Source organism: Eptatretus burgeri, chromosome 15 (genome assembly GCF_056783735.1).
Source record: "Eptatretus burgeri isolate ZD-2024b chromosome 15, Ebu_testis_v1, whole genome shotgun sequence".
NCBI classification, from domain to species: Eukaryota; Metazoa; Chordata; class Myxini; order Myxiniformes; family Myxinidae; genus Eptatretus; species Eptatretus burgeri.
In genome coordinates, this window is record NC_140975.1 from 42,786,604 (window position 1) to 42,804,447 (window position 17,844).

The following is a 17,844-nucleotide window of genomic DNA, read 5'->3' on the forward strand; positions in this document are numbered from 1 at the left end:
CCGGAGAGGGTTCGCCGGCCGCGAGAGAGGTCGGGGCCGGGCGCGACCACGCTGACGGTCGCGGGAGAGGGACTCACCAGCCAAAGAGAAGTCGCAACTTCTTTCTTTCTTTTCTTTGAGGTTTTTGTATGGATCTTGTGGCGCCGTGTCTCGTAAAGTAGAACTGTTTAAGTGTTGCCGTGTGTACGCGTATTCGGTTGTAGCTCTGCATTGTTTCTTTTGTTTTAATTGCTTTATGTGCATTTTGATTGTGTATGGCTGTAAATACGTGCCTTACATGCTTGTCTGTGTGTGTGTGTGTGTGTGTGTGTGTGTGTGTGTGTGTGTGTGTGTGTGTGTGTGTGTGTGTGTGTGTGTGTGTGTGTGTGTGTGTGTGTGTGTGTGTGTGTGTGTGTGTGTGTGTGTGTGTGTGTGTGAATAAAATGCTTGCTTGTTGAACTGTGCCTGTTTCGCATTGTCTTTTCTCCATTGACCCTCCATCTTGCATCACGGAAAGAGGTTCGTAGTGGGTGCAACATCCCAGTAATTAATCGGAACCGTCAAGGCCGACGATAACACCACTCAGTTATCACTGTAGCACAGAACGGACCGCTTAAGCGGTTCGTGTCCGGAGTCGGCCTGTGGCGTGGTACGATCGCCCGGTCGACCATCCGCGCAGGTACTTAGGTAGATCGAATTTGGCGAGCAAGCCTATCCTGTGCGGGTGGGCAATTGGCACGGTCGTGGTGGGGTTAAACCCCCACCTGTGACTAGCTCCCGGCGTTGTCCTGAGAGGGTCACGACAGAATTGTCCGTCCAGTGGGCGACGTGCCGCGATTCGAGTTACGCGGCCGTCCGCACGCCGGCGGGCGCGAATTCGCAACAATATATATATATATATATATATATATATATATATATATATATATATATATATATATATATATATATATATATATATATATATATATATATATATATATATCGAAGCATGTGGAGTGTGACGAGCACTCCCCCGATCTCCAATGGACATAGTCCTACACGAAAGCATCACTTCCAACCCAGAGGCCTCGGCCCGCCGACTCTGTCAAACAGACAAAGATTACATGGTCAACATCAGTTAAACATCAAACGGAGCCGCCTATCCAGATTTCAGGCTTATTTGCCCTCATCAGAATGGCATACCGATAAATATCTAACCAGGACGGGAGAATGCAAAAGGTGGACAATATGGATACATCAGCAAAATTGTGTTTGACCAGTTTGTGATTTTTCAATGTCTGAGGAGAGGAAAGAGGCTGCTTGCTGCCTGTTTGTCAGAAGGATGAGAGATGTCATCAGCAAAGAGGTAAAGAGAATTTTCCAGAGAGTCAGTGAGATCATTGACGAAGATTAGGAATAAGATGGAGCCTAGAACACTGCCTTGGGGTACTCCAGCCTTGACCGGGAGAGGAGATTAAAGGGTTCCGTTGAGAGCTACATGTTGTCTACGAGAGAGGAGGAAGTCAGCAATCCAAAAGTGGAGTTGGCCTTGGATTCCATAGGCAGACAGTTTGGAGAGCAGGGCAGGATGCCAGACTGTAACAAAAGCTCAAGATATGTCCAGTGAGACGGTCCTGATCTCACGTCTGATATTGAGGGCCTCCACCATTGTTGGGAGAGTGGAAGCAGCATGTCCAAGGTAAAGTGACCAAGTCTGAATCTGAATTGATAATTTGAGATGAGGTTGTTGGAGAAAAGGGATGATTTTATGTCAACTATGATGATGGATTCCAGGACCTTGCTGATGATTTGAAGTATAGTAAGCTTATCGGGCTGTAGTTAAGGGGATGCGTTTTAGACCTTTTTTATGGAATGCTGTGATGTTGGGAGGAGTGGGAGGGTAGGAGGGAGGAGTGTGGTGTTGCAGGCCTGCGGGGGCAGGGCATGATGGGGAGGAGTGGTCGGCGTGATCACGTGCGTGCAAGCGATATAGGAGTGCACGCCGCCTGAGGCGTTGTAGTGGTTGCTGTAGTCGCTGTGGCTTGTAGAGTGCATTGAGTACGTAATAAAGGGGAGTTAGGGGCAACGTACGCTCACGCTCCCGCTCGTGCAACAAAGCCGGGTTGGACTGTTTCCCCCACTCGTGTCTGCCTTCGAAGCACCACTATCACGACACCACAGTTTGGCAACGAGGCTGTTCGGATCGGCGTGTGCAGGGTGGTTGGGTTCGGATCGGCAGCGAGTAACTCAGCGCACCCCGCGCGGTTCGAGGTCTCAGAGGGGCGCCTCGCGAAGAGCGCATCACAGGCTCCGGGGCCAGGCATCTCACCAGCATGGCAGAAGGTCGGGGCACGGCGCACGGTTGCGTGCCCGTCTTCGTGGGAGATGACTTCGAATTGTTTTCTGAACAATTGGGCTGCTATTTCCACGCGAATGATGTTGATGATGAAGGCAAACGCAAGTCGATCTTGCTCGCCTCGCTGTCAACGGAGCACTACTGGCTGCTGAGTGATTTGGTAGCTCCAGATAAGCCCAGTGATGACGGGCTATCGTTTCAGGATATCGTGGAGAGGATGAAGACCCACTTGGCACCAGAGAAGTCATTGCAGCTCGCTCGGTACCAGTTCGATCACCTCGCGAAGGGTGCGGAGGAGCGCGTTGCAGATTTCGTGGCACGGGTGAAGCATTCGGCTGTGGCTTGCAAGTTTACGGCAGAGGAGCATCCGGCGCGACTCAGAGATCGTTTTATTTCAGGTCTGCGAGACGCGAAGATGGTGGCAGCCATTCTGCGGGTGAGCGACGTTACATTCGACTCAGCGGTCGGGACTGCGTCGGCTGTCGAACAGACGCTCACGGATGTCCGTGCCATCGCCGACCAGGACGTAATGAGTAGCTCCAGCTGGGGCATGTCGGCTGATTCCGGGGTCCACGCGATGACCCAGGTGCCCCAGGTCGCGCGCGCGTCTGGCGGTGCGGGCCGGGGGTGCGTGCCGCAGCGCGGCCGCACCGGGAGCGAGGTGGATTTCCAGGGGTGCTGGGGGTGTGGTGGTCCGCACCTGCGACGAGTGTGCCTATATAAGAACACCGTGTGTTTGCATTGTCACAAGGTGGGACATTTAAAGCGTGTGTGTCGGATGGCGGGGGCCTCTGTTGGGGTCTTGGATGGCGAGGTGCGGGAGGACCCCAGTGACCTGGGGAGCGGCCTGCAGCTGGGGCATAGCGATGCCGGCGGGCCGGAGCAGGAGATGCAACCAATGTTGAGTCTGTTTTCGATTGGTCCGGAGGTGACAAGACCAATCACGGTGGAAGTCGAGGTGAATGGCGAGCCGACCGTGTTTTACGTTGACACCGGGGCTGCAGTGTCGGTCATGGGCGAGCGGGCGGCTCGTAGTCTTCGCGGTGTTCGCCTGGTCAAGACGACCTTGTCGCTGTGCACGTACTCCGGCGAAGCGATTGCACCGCTTGCGGTGGCCGACGTCTCGGTGGTCTGCCGGGGTCGGAGCGCCCTACTCTCGGTGTTTGTGGTACGAGGGGAGGGGCCCGCCCTTTTGGGTCGGGACTGGTTGGCGCACCTCGAGCTAGATCTCCAGTTCGTACCTCCAGGTGCGCCGGTGCTTCCTTCGAGACCCGAGGGCGAGGTTCTGGCGGCAGGAGAAGCATCGATGCAACGGAAGCGGCCGTTCGTTGCTTCCTGCAACGATGATCTGCGGTTCGGGAGCAACGGGAGCCGTGCCAGCTCTCGCGCTGAGCTCTCGCGCTTCAGCTGCGCTCATGATGCAAGGCCCGCCTGTGTTGTTCAGGCGGTGTCGACGGGGCGTTGCAGCGAGCCCGTCGCATTCAAGAAGTTCGCGGATTGCGACTGTCGACGGCAAGCAGGTCATCGCAACGTCGCGACGACAGCCGGGAGACGGACATGTGATGTGGTTCATGGGTTGCTGTTCATTGCGTATTTGATTTTCATTGCTCAAGTGATGCAGTTTAACGTTGTTGAAATAAATGCCGGCAGTTCAGGTGTGAGAATATGTTTGGCTGGGATCAATCGATGGGTTTTTCGTGATAACGGATGTGATGTGAAGGCTTTGGGAGCGATTGTGGCAAATAAAGAGGTTTTATTGGCCTCCCGCTGCCACGGGCCACGGGTTGTTACTTTGTCATGTGCGGGGGTTTTATCGGAAAAACGCGCTGTACGGAAAAAGGAGTTTGCAATTGCACAGATGATGTTCTTATTGATTTATGACGGGCCTGGATTTGTATGGAATTGCTACCGTCTAATTGTTGTCTGGGTCTCAGAGATCGACTCAGAACCGGGGCTGGTTCGCTGTTCAGCGTTACCCCCACCTCTGGTTTCGGCAAGGTCAGACGTGTCTGGCGCCTGGGGCGCAACTCTCTGTTCTCGCCCGAGGCCGTTTGGACGTGCGTTGGAATCTCAACTGATTGTAGTGCGTGGGTTGCTATGGGGTATTTGTTGCGTCCAGCCGACGGCGCTGTTCAGCGTCCCCACCCAAGGTCAGTCGGGTTTGGCAGTGGCGCCACAGTTTCCAGACAGCGGCCTTCCGGCCTCGGAATGTTTATCTGCTTCAGGTTTGGCTGGGGGAGATGTGCCGCCTTGTCGGCCGGAGGCGTTTGATGGTGCCGGGGGAGGTTTGCTCGGGAGGTCGCCACGACCTCGCCGGAGGGCGTGTAAGCATGAGCCGCCTGGGGGCGCTTTTGCTGCTTAGTGATGCTGTGCTTCTTGCCTTGCTTCTTGATATCTGTAACGCGGTCAGGGTTTTGTGGGTTCATTGTGCAACTCAGTCTTCGGAAACCTGGCCGTTGCAGCTCCACCCGCTCGCATCGACACGTTATGTGGTGTGATGTGCCTATGCTTTTTCTTTTTGAGGCGATTATCGTTTTTGGTACCTTATCTGCTTTTATATCGTAGTATGCTGCTTCTGGTTATTATGATGATGGTCATTTAATAATCATAGTTTTAGGAGGGAGGAGTGTGGTGTAGCGGGCCTGCGGGGGCAGGGCATGATGGGGAGGAGTGGTCGGCATGATCACGTGCGTGCAAGGGATATAGGAGTGCGCGCCGCCTGAGGCGTTGTAGTGGTTGCTGTAGTCGCTGTGGCTTGTAGAGTGCATTGAGTACGTAATAAAGGGGAGTTACGGGCAACGTACGCTCACACTCCCGCTCGTGCAACAAAGCCGGGTTGGACTGTTTCCCCCGCTCGTGTCTGCCTTCGAAGCACCACTATCACGACACCACAATTACCAATTTCTCAGGTGGATAGAGGAGACCAGTTCTGAAGTGCTAAAAAAAAACAAAAAAAAACGCAAATACGTGATTGTCAAAGTTGGTCAAACTTTATGACCCACGAATACAAGGGGTCCACAAATAGTGAATCTGTGAATAGCGTGGTCCGACAGTCATGAGAAAGTCACACTTCAAATCTTCTGGTTGAAGCCTTCAAATCCATTATTGTTTACCATGAAAGCTGCTACAAACTACTTGACAAAATCATGTTTCAAAAGTAAAAAAAAAAGTCATTTGATCAGGCTATTGTTCATTTGTTTTAAAAACAAAGGTATGCATGCGTGCACGCATGCACGCACACAAGCACATACACACACACACACGATCCCAATGGGCATGAACATATAGAAACCAAAACACTGACCAGACGTAGTACTCAGACATAAAAATGAACTAGGAGGGCACTCTTCAACATTGCGACGTCACCAGATATGTCTCTGCCCACATTATACAAACTTGCACCAAATTTGATTTCAATTCCTGAAACATATTGTTGCGGAATCGGAGTCGCGGGGGTACAAGGGTGGGGGTATCCCTGGTTCTCCCAGGACTCACCAGGAATCGAGGCCATCACACAAGAATAACTTTGTGTCACAGTGCGTCGCGACTCAACCACCAATAACTTGACCACGTGACTCAGGGTCCTTCGTCTGATAACAGTTTACCAAAGAACACGTGATCGCCTTACCAGTGAATCGCACCCTTGGCAATTGTGCTGTTCTTATCTTTATTGAATCTTGATTAATGTGGCCGAGCTTTCCCAAGCACAATGCTGGACTCATATGAGAGCCAATTAGTAAGGGAATTATAACCTCCTGGCTAATCCACATACAGACATTGCTGGACCAATGGAAGAAAGGACAACCATGGGCAGATTGGAAATATAACAACAATTATTTATTTACAATGAGCGATGAGGGGTACAAGAAGGAGGAAAGGGAACTCAAGGGTTTTAATGGCATTTAAGGGCAACCGGGGCAGGAAAAGGGAAATGCAATGAAAAGAGCAATCAGGATATGTATTTAGAAAAAAAGAAAGAAAATGTACAAGTTGTAGACTTGGCTTAACCTATGCCTTACCGAGCAGATAAAAAAACAGGGCACCCATCAAACCACACACACATGGGGAGACAAATTGGGAAGGGCAGGGTGGCCTCAGCCTACCAGTATGTACGTCACAGTCACCCTCCCCAGCTTGGTACCGCTCTCCGGAATGGCCCCGACACTGTTCTCTACAACCGCGGGTCCAAGAGCTCCGTCGGGAGCATGAACCAAAGCGTCCAGGATCAGGGAAGAAGCGAGGACAATGCAGAGTGTCTGGGACCAGCGCAGAAAGGAGTGTGATGATCAGGGCAGAGAGAGACAGAGAGAGAGAGAAGCAGGTGCCGATCGCAGCTTTATAGCCCCTGGGACAGGCGGGGCCAATGAGCCACACGTCAGATCTTCAGAGGCGGCCTGGGACCAGCTACTGGGCTATGCCAGATCTTACAAGCTGGCCCCACGCCAGCCATTGGAGGACTCCCCTGCAGCCGCACCCATTCTGCTGCCCACCTGGAAATTCACTCATTCGGTTCTTCTGGCTGTCATCATGGGGAAATCCCTTTTTACCCCATGCACCCAGGACGAACCCCACACGTCCAAAATGTCCACGGCACAAAGCCAGGAAATGGGGCAATCCTTTCAGGGATGCTGGGTTGTGTTCTGGTCCATTTGCTGGTCATGTTCAGGTGGAGGGAAATGAACGGGGATTATGGTAACGGAATACAGTACAGGGGTAGACGGCAATAAATTACATTACAGGGTTAGACATCCATACAGACGAACAGACAAACAAGGACTTTGTGGGGCTTTAAACAATAAAGGGGAATTTGAGAAGTTGGCACACATTTCAGAATGCTGGTGTTCGTTGCACACGTTGAACGCCATGGCAGTAAAACACGCACACCCTATGTGATGATGGCAGTCATGGCACACGTCATTACGTGCTGATGGCTCTATTATCCCAGCAGATTGAGAGGGGGTATTAACTACCCAACCCAAAGCATTTAATTACATAATAACCCCTATAGGGAAGGCGCAAATCTTAATGTTCATTATTCTAAAGAGTCTATATGCTGTGTGCGTTTCAATCTCAGCATGCTGTATATATATATATATATATATATATATATATATATATATATATATATATATATATATATATATATATATATATATATATATATATATATATATATATATATATATATATATATATATATATATATAAAATCGCAACACTATATTCCCCATGACTACTAGATCACAACTGATGTTTCATGTCGATTGATAAAGCGATTCAAGAGAATTTTTTTTTAAAGATTTTCATTCAATCCAATATGGCTGCCAGACCATGTGACCTATCAATTATTCGTGAACATCCTGGGATCCCCAAGTCTTGGGGAACATGTGGGTGAAGTTTCCCCTCAATCAATAAAGCCATTTATTCTTCAAAAAATCATAGCTGCCAAACCATGTGACGTATGAGATCATAGGTGGAGAACTTTTTGTTCCTCATGGATAGGCGATCATACCTGTAAAGTTTTGCCTCTACCTGTTTAGCCATTTCGGAGAAGAAGATTTTTGAAGGTGTTTGAGTTAAAAACAATCTGGCTGCTGAACCACATGACCGATGATGTCATCAATTTTTTTTTCCCCCCATACATTTAAGCTCTAGATGATCCTCCAAAAACTTTCGTACTGATCAGATAAAGCATTTTGACGCATGCAATTATAACATCATAATGAAGCCACCGATGACATCATCAAAAAAATCACTTATTTCACATGGGGAGTAATTTACATGCGTCAAGTTTCAATTTTTTCCATGGAGCGGTTTTGGAGAGACAGACGTCCAGAGATTTTCCTTTATCCAACATGGCTGTCACAACACGTGACCTCTTCTTCTTCTTCTTCTTTCGGCTGCTCCCGTTTGGGGTCGCCACAGCGGATCATCTGTATGATCCGCACAGTGATTTGGCACATGTTTTACGCCGGATGCCCTTCCTGACGCAACCCTGGTCGCCTCTTACGACCCAGGGATATAGTACACCTATTTTAACTGGGGTATACACCGGCCCAGTACACTGGTACTCATTTCGCCGACCTCGGAAGTATGACAGGCTGAGTCAACCCCCTGGTGTATTAATTCAGTGGCCCAATGGGGCTTGAACTCAGGACCTTTTGGATCCCAAGCCACTGCCCTTACCACTGCGCCAACACCAGGCTTGTCACAACACGTGACCTATGACGTCATAATTATTCTCGAAACATTCTACACGAGTAGTCGCATCTATGGTGAAAGTTTTGTGTCATTCGGATAAGCGGTTGTAGAGAAAACAGAAAAAAAATTAGGATGGACGTACATATGTACGGATGTACGGACAACCCGAAAACATAATGCCACCGGCGACTTTGTCAGTGGAGGCATAAAAAAAGGCATTGCTACTTGAAGTTTCAGTACCCAGTGAGTTGGGTCCAAATAACATGGAAATCAAGAAAATCACCAAATATCAAGATCTTGAGAGTGAAGTCAAAAGATCTTGGAGGCTGAAGAACGATGAAATTGTACCAGTGACAATTACAGCAACGAGAATGATAAAGCAAAACCTTATGGAGATCTTAAAAACCATCCCTGGAATGATTACCACAAACGAACTACTGTTGGAAGCTGTCCAGAGCTCAGTGACGATCCTGAAAATAACTCTCGGAAAAAATATTTGAGAACTACAGCGGCATGCAGTTGAGCGCATACCTGCACCAGGCTGTACAGTTTACATTTTGTATCCCACGACTGGGCCGGATCTGGATCCGGACCTCCAAAATCTAATCGGCTTGTCCTCATCACCTACCCAAATAATCCACCAAGTTTTGTCCGAAACTGTCCCCAACTTTTTGAGATGTCGTGCTATATATCGTTTTTTGCACCATGTCTCAATGGTGAAGAATGACTTGGAACATTCTAGCATCCGGGTCTTCACCAAAATGTAGTCAATCCATCCTTGTCACACACTCAACCTGTCCACCAAATTTCGTCCGAATCCATCCACAGTTATTTTTTCTTGAGATATCCTGTTCACAGACAAACTAACAAATAGACAAGCAGACAGACAGACAGGGGTAAAAACATAACCTCCACCCACCTTGGGTGGTGGAGGTAATAAGAAAACTTCACAGCTTGGTCCATGCATCATGAGCCCTTACTGAAATGGAAGTGGATACCTCGAGTCCTGGGAGGACACCGTTCCACCTTCTGAAACTCGAATATGGAGATAACCACCGACAACACACACACACACACACACACACACACACACACACACACACACACACACACACACACACACACACACACACACACACACACACACACACACACACACACACACACACACACACACACACACACACACACACACTATATTCTATGCCTCTATACTCGGATTACTCTGTGGTGCGACAGGTTGTTAAACAACCACAGACACCGTCTGAGACGTTTCATTAAATTGGAGTCCAGCATTCAAATTCTGCCTTACCTTCCCGGCAAATTAAACCCCCCAGATATGAAACTGTGCTTCCCAATGTGCAACCGATTCCAGAATATGGCCAAGCTTTACCATAGCTTGACACGTTGGCTATTGACTGTCCATAACGTATAGGCTCGGTGAACTTCCTAATTGTAGCACACCATGTTTAACCAATGGAAGCTGACAACCGGGCAGTTTGGAAGGGATTATTATTCAAACAAAGGCACGTATTGACAGGGCAAACAGTCACAGATCGAAAAACATTATCTACGCACATAAGCCCCTTGGTCAGTCACACAAATACTCAGGCACCACTCTCATTCTGGGGGGGGGGGGGGTTGGGGGGGGACATTTTTGTCATTGATGGCAAAAGTAACAATTGTATCAAGATGTCTATGTTAGAGGTAGTTGTAGATTTGTTGTGTGGGTTGGTGTTATTGCGCACGTATTTTATTTGCTGTGGGATCGAGATGGAAAAATGTCAAAATATGTCAAGATGGCAATCCGTAAAAGGATTGAGGTGTTGGATTGTGGTGGCATTCTTACCTTGTCATTCCTTGACTGCCTTGTTTGGTTTTTTTTTTTTTTTTTCAAGAATCCATCCCAACACGTTTTGTCATTTTTAAATGTTTTTTCTCACTTGTTTAACTCAATTTTTCCTGATCTGGATGCTAATGACGTCAGCATCCAGTAAATTATTTTGAGGGGCGTTTACATGGAGAACCTCTGGAACCCCACCCGCCCCAATGATATATCTCATACAAGTCCCTTGCCAAGTTGCCTTAATATCCCTTCTGTCTTCACTCAAACATTCTGTTTCCCTGTTGTCCTTCACTTTTGGAATCATTTATTTATTTATTTTGTAAGCCAGTATGGCAGAATTTTTTTTTTTTTTACTCTCTCCTTTCTCTGCTTCTATCTGTCATGTCACTTTAAAAAAGTTTTTTTAAAATCTGCTTTAAAAATCTGCTTTCTCTGCCCCTTTATGAGCGTCCTCTCGATTTCCTCCCTCCCCAGTGTATGTATAATAAATAGATGTCTTATAAGGGGGTCACAAGTTCACATAAGGAGGTGATGATGATGGTGTGAGTCATCACTTTCGACGAATCTCTTCCCTTCATTGGCATGCTCACTGTGCATTGTGCAATGGCTGTGTAGTCCAATGCGGTACCCACAGCAACTTCCGCAAACATCGCAGGTAGAGACTGGTCCTTGTGGAGATGGACGTTGGCAGGTTTTCCTTTCTTGCTTCCGCTCTCTTTCTCCCACATTCAAAGTGGTCTAGGCCTATGTGGCAAATGTAACGTCAAGCTGACCTGTTTATGGACTGATGTTCCCAGATGATGACTGGAATGGCACAAGACTTGAGTGTACACTTGAGGACGTCCTTATAATGCTTCCTTTGTCCACCACATGACCGTTTCCCAAATTTAAGTTGTCCATAGAAAAGCGCTCTTGGAATTCCATGGTCTTCCTTACATGTGAAGTGTGCTGACCAGCAAAGCTGGACTTGCATCAGGAAATACTCAATTCCTTGGCTACGACAGCGATCTAGGATTGAGGTGTTCGGAATTCTGTCTTGCTCGGTGATGCCAAGAATCTTTCTGAAGGCATCGCATATGGAATTGATCAAGGCTTTTCGTATAGTGACGACAAGTTGTCCAAGATTCGCATCCGTACAGGAGTATCGATAAAACACGAGAGACACTGATCTTGGTGTCCAGGCGAACGCCACATTCATGCCAAGGCAATGTGTCAATCTTCCAAAGGACAAACATGCTTTACCGAGTCTTGATGTTACTTCATCGTCAATCATTGCATTTGGAGAGAGGACACCTCCAAGGTAGCAGGACTTATCTCCAACTTTGAGAGGTGTGTCATCGATGGTAATGGATGAGACGGTATACGCTCCTTCTGGTTTCAGCTGAAGCATAGCCTCAGTCTTCTTGAAGCTAATCGTAAGGCCATAGCGATGAGCAGATTGCACAAAGGAGTTGACAATAAATTGCGTATCTTTGAGATTATGACTGAAGAGTGCACAGTCATCACTGAAAAGTAGATTACCGAGCAACATTTCCGTGATTCTGGACTTCCGCGCTGCAAATTGAAGACACTACCGTCAGTGCAAAAAGGGATCATCACTCCCCGGGTGCAACCTTCAAAAGCATCATGAAGCACAAAGGGAAAACAAAATGCTAAATAATAGGGGAGCTTGAACACAGCCTTGCTTTGTGCCGATGGTAACAGGAAATGACTCAGAAGTGCATCCGCTGTCCCTCACACGAGCAACCACGCCATCGTGGAAGGATCTGATGATGTTAACCAACTTAGTGGGACAGCCAATTTTTTTTACAGTAGCTTTCACAGGCCTTCTCGACTGACCAGATCAAACGCTTTTGTAAGGTTGACGAAGACCATATATAGATCGCAATGTTGCTCTCTGCTCTTTTCCTGAAGTTGACGAGCAGCGAAAATCATATCAGTCGTGCCACGTCCAGCACAAAAGCCGCATTGGCTTTCTGGGGTGATGCCATTGCTAATTGTTGAGGACATTCGATTAACAATGATGTGGGCAAGTATTTTGGCAGCAATAGATAGTCGGGCCACACAGCAGTTGTCAACACACGACCTATCATCTTTCCATTTGTACAGGGGAACAATCGTGGCTTCTTTGAAGACCTGGCGTAATAACTCCTCACTCCAGATGGTAATGTAGAGTTGGGTCAGATTGGTGAGGAGGTTGGCACCATAAAACTTGAAAACCTCAGAGAGGATAGCATCGTCACCAGGGGCTTTTCCAGATGACATCTCATTGATAGCTCCGGTGGTCTCTATTTTAGTCGGAGGGTGGGCATGGTCTTCTTATATGGGCAGCTTGGGAAGAGAGTCAATGACCACATCCGAAATGGAGGAGGGGCAATTGAGGACACCGTTAAAGTGTTCAGCGTAGTGCTCCAGGATCTTGTTTGGATCTGTGATAAGGTGATGGCCATCTGAGCTACGGAGTGTGGCGATACCGTGAGAAGACGGTCCATAGACTGCCTTTAGACCAGCGTAGAAGTGCTTGAAATTCTTTGTATTGGCTGCCTCCTGAATTTCTTCTGCTCTTGCTGCATACCCACTGTCTTTCATGGAACGTATTCTTGACTGTGTAAGTCTCCTAATTGCAGGTAAGAGGAGTGTTTGCTCAATGAACCTGTGTCATCAATCAAGCGAAGATGAGCCACATGCATGGAGTTAAGTAAACTATTGATCTGGGAGGTGTTTTCGTCGAACCAGTCTTTGTGACCACACTTAATGAAACCGAGAACGTCAGAAGCTGCCCTGAAGATGATGTCTTGTAAAATGGCCCATCCCACTTTCGCATTGGTAGTGGGTAGATCCAGTTGTTCCAAGGTGGCAATGAGATGATGCTGAAGCTGTGATTGCACATCGCTGCATTTAACCTGCTGAGTGTTGAGCTTTGCAGCAGGCTTAAGACATTGCCATCTCACGGGAGACTTGATCCTGAATGACATTTTACTCCTAACAAGCTTGACGTCAGACCAGAGGTCAGAACCTCTCATGACACATGTGTGCTTAACATCATGCCAGTCGCGTTGCCTGACGATGACAAAATCAAAGAGGTGCCAACGTTTAGAACTTGGATGCATCCATGTAGCTTTGTATTTATCAGCTTGTTGGAACAAGAAGTTTGTAATGACGAGTTCATTGATTGAACACAGCATCAGCAACAAAGTGCCATTGGAGTTCTCTTTGCCGATGCCGTGGTGTTCGATCACCTTTTTCCATGCAACATAATCAGGTCCAGCTCAGGCGTTGAAGTCCCCCAACAAAATAAGCTTGTCACTATGAGATGTTGACTGTAAACTGCTGAAGGCTCACCATATAACGGCTCTTTGACTTCATCTGTGTTTGACATGGTAGGGGCATATGCGCTGATGATGGTAGCATAGCGTTCATTGTCAAGTTTGAGTCGCATAATCATGAGATGTTCACTAATACAGGCTGAGACAGCATCTAGAAGGTTTATGTGTTTGCTTTCAATCGCAAAACCAACACCTGTCTGACGACTTTCACTTTCTGGCTTGCCGCTCGAGTAGAACTTATAACCGGAACCTCGTTCCTCAAGATGGGATATACCAGGTAGGTGAGCCTCACTGAGTGCTGCAATGTCTATCCCACATCGCGTCAATTATGGCCATTCAACATTCGAGGTGGCTGCCGTTGTCTTGCAGCATGCGTATTCCAGGCACTGATATTTCACATCTTGTTACATTTGTTAGACTCCTTTTGTTTATTAATTTATATTTATTTGTTATTTCTCGACCGTAGAAATGGATAACCAACCTGCCACGGCAGGAAGGTAAGCTGAAATGGAGCAAGCTTTCTTTGGGGAACTTTTTATATCCCCTTCTCCATGTGACGAGAGCAGTGCTATTCCTTAAGAGGACTGCTGTGACGTCCAAGCAGGATACGAATGTCAGTGTTGCTCCTGGTCAATGACAAAATGACCATCACACTTGGACCGCCATACATGTGGACTCATGACTAGGGACTCCAGCAGCATCCCCCGCTTATCCCCGACATCACTCCTCCCTTGCCGCAGGACTTAGGTAAAGATAAGTGGTGAGCAGGTGAGCAGGTGCCAATGAAGGGGAAAAACCAGCACAACGAAGGGATTAAAGTGATAGAGGTGTGTGCCATCCCTCTCTCACTCTCTATTCCTATGAGCATCGTTGGCTTCAGGTGCAGTAAATGCAACGTGACATCTGATGCACATAATCACAGCAGACTGACCAGGTCGTCAGTATGATGATGGCTGCATTTGATGTCCGTAGTGGACAAAGCTGTCTGCAGATGCTGTGCAGTGATGTCTAAATTAGTGCCACCACTGATTTTCATGGGTACATTTATCCATGGTGTAGCACTAACCAGGTTGACCTACAGGTGCGGTTTAATATCCGAGTGTCCTTCTCATAGCCTTAGCTTAAAGTGGCTTCCCCTACATGGCAGTGGGGATCCATTACCCTGGATAAGGGGCCCATACCAGGTACTGTCAGCTGGAGCCAGCTGAGCCTGGAACTCACATGGGCAGGGATGTCACTCCCTGAGGTAGCTGAAAAACAGCTCCCCTGCTACCCTAGGAGGGTAGCATAAGGAGGTACTGGACAACTTGCTTGAACAATAGTAAGAGGATGGTATCTGGAAAGGTGAATTTAGAATGCTGTTTTCAATAACTGGTCTCCATCCATTGGGACCATACACTGTGCAGAGCGTTGATGCTGCCAAAGCAGTCTCCTTGGCTATTGGCCACAATCATGGACGGGTCGCCACTCCGCCACAGGATATTGCCGACTTCGGAAGGATGACAGGCAGAGTCAACCGCACCTGGTATTAATTCAACAGCCGAGGGGAATTTGAACTCAGGATCCTCGGATCCCAAGCCCACCACCCCAACCATTAAGCCAACACCAGACATAATAACCGGTACGACCCCCTGTGAACCTCAATAAAAGCATCAGCGGACCATTCTGGGTCCTTTTCCTTCGTAAATTACGCATTTTGTCGAATCTTACAATCCTCTATGCCTGCAATCTACAACAGAGAATTTATGGCAGACAGCGAGTTTTATGGGAGAGTTTGTCACTGCACAGGTGGAAATGGCATTCAACAGGTTGTGGTGCATTGTGGTTGTATTATTTTTGAGATTCGATGAAAAAAATGTTTTTTGTTATGGTACGGGTACAATACCCAAGAGAGAATGTCGCTTCCTTCTGTTGGAATCATTGCAATTGCTTCAGCCATTATTGTGCTCAGCTGGATGACATTTATCAATAATTCAGTGAACCAACAATTCGGCGATTTTGCAATCTCTCAATTTGGTGGTTTAGCGATGTATTCAGGCGTCTTTTTCATTCTTGTTCGTTCTGAAAACATTCGAGCATAAATGGTATGGCTTTTAAAACCTTATGACTTCACTCTACAGTAGCTTTTCAGCACAGAATTTTGTACACATTTGACGTCCACATTTTTTCCCCAAGCAATCCCTACATATGAAGTACTCCGTACTCCATGAAAAGACATATTAACAATGAAATGAAGTTAAACCTTGATATCTGTTGCATGAATGCTGCACTGCATGCTCAAGCTACATTTAACACTTTGATTCATTTCTCAATCAAGAAAATGACCTTCCATTTCATACCTACCAAAGTGACATCATTAAAATCAATTCAACAAGAATTTATGTCAGACTCAGGTCTAAAAACAAGCATCAATGATTGCAAGCACAATGTGACTTCCTCACACATCTGAACTTTCTTGAAGCATAATACATCACGCATTTTGGAAACAAGTGAGACCTGAAGTGTCGGAAACTCCAGCACCACAAGCGAGATACATGCTTCGCCTTCATTTTTCTTCGAGAATGAGATGTCTGCTCCGGCCACCCTCTCCAACCCTATAAACCCCGGTTCCTGCTGCCACCTCTCCGCATCGCTCTGAACCACCTTTGCCTTCAGCTCCAATTGTTCCCTGCGGTTGATACACTACGTTTCAGCACTTGAGTATCTGCCGATATCTGGGTGAAAGTCGCATAACCGATATAAATTCAATCAGATATGTTGTAAGGAGTCATACATTTATTCTGTACACACAAACGTTCACCGCAGTGCGTACACAGCTCTTATTGGGGGTGGGGACGTGGGTTAAAATTTCTACCATTCACAATACCAATACCATTCACAATTCACAACTTCAGCCCCCAAACTATCACTAAGGCTGAAAAATACCAATGTCACAGATTTGGGATTCAGAAACAGGAAGAAGCCTTTTTGAGCCATTATGCCTGTGCCACATCTACAAAATACAGTACCTCAAATATGCATGCCACACATTTTATTTGAGGATCCATAAAATACTTATAAGGTGGAGTGAACAAACAAATACCATTCTTTGTGACATGATAAACTAGTTTTAAGCAACGATTCAAACTGTCACTCATCCTGTCAGTCAATATGAGGATTGACTACGTATTCAGTCAAAATTTAAGTTTATGATATTAAATGTACATTCCAGAGACTTCAGGACTGCACTTTAAAAGTTTCAAATTTGTTACTTTTGTGCATGGAAATTAAATGTCACATCGCAGAATCTCTGGGAAGTGAAATATAACAATGATGTCTTAGTTAATTGTGTTTTCATCATTCATCTGCCGAGTCTAGTTTCGTCCCAAGCCTGGTGTTGGCTTAGTGGTTAGGGTGGTGGCTTGGGATCCTAGGGTCCTGAGTTGAAGCCCCGTTGGCCCCTGAATTAATATACACCAGGAGGTTGACTCAGCCCGTCATCCTTCCGAGGTCGGCAAAATGAGCACCAGTGTACCGGTAAGGGGGACACTGCATCAGCGGCATAGCCGCGTCCCAACCAATGATGTGAGAGAGAGAGAGAGGAGAGAGAGAGGAGAGAGAGAGGAGAGAGAGGAGAGAGAGAGGGAGAGAGAGAGGGAGAGAGAGAGGGAGAGAGAGAGAGAGGGAGAGAGAGAGAGAGAGAGGAGAGAGAGAGAGAGAGAGAGAGAGAGAGAGAGAGAGAGAGAGAGAGAGAGAGAGAGAGAGAGAGAGAGAGAGAGAGAGAGAGAGAGAGAGAGAGAGAGAGAGAGAGAGAGAGAGAGAGAGAGAGAGAGAGAGATTCGTCCCCTGCTGGAGTCTGGATTTAACTACAAACTGCCGATTTGGTGAAATTACAGAAGGGGGGGCACTGCATCTCAGCTTGGAGTGAACGGAAACAAAGGCGGTTGGCCTTTTTCTGCATTTCGGCTGGGGACGTTGAGGATCCTAACGTGTCTTTCGCAAACAAGAGGCACTTCTGTGCCGGTATTAGCCATTTAAACACAATGACTCGATCTCCTCGGTGGATGACCGACTGTGCGAGGCCATGGGCGGCCATGTTGGATCACCCAGAAAACAACGCTCAGCATCACGAAAGCCATTTCGTTCATCGTGTGATGAGCAGGGGCTGTAATACA

At 47.3% G+C, this 17,844-nt stretch overlaps 1 protein-coding gene across 3 annotated transcripts in view; it reads right to left on the minus strand.

The window, feature by feature from the left end:
• ENDOV (endonuclease V) overlaps window positions 1–17,844 on the minus strand; it is a 78,565-nt gene that overhangs the window by 59,562 nt on the left and 1,159 nt on the right. For all 3 annotated transcript variants that reach the window (XM_085858133.1, XM_085858131.1, XM_085858132.1), the window contains exon 2: window positions 16,187–16,358. In XM_085858133.1, coding sequence (XP_085714259.1) covers window positions 16,187–16,358 — 172 coding nt within the window. The remainder of the gene's footprint in view (window positions 1–16,186; window positions 16,359–17,844) is intronic.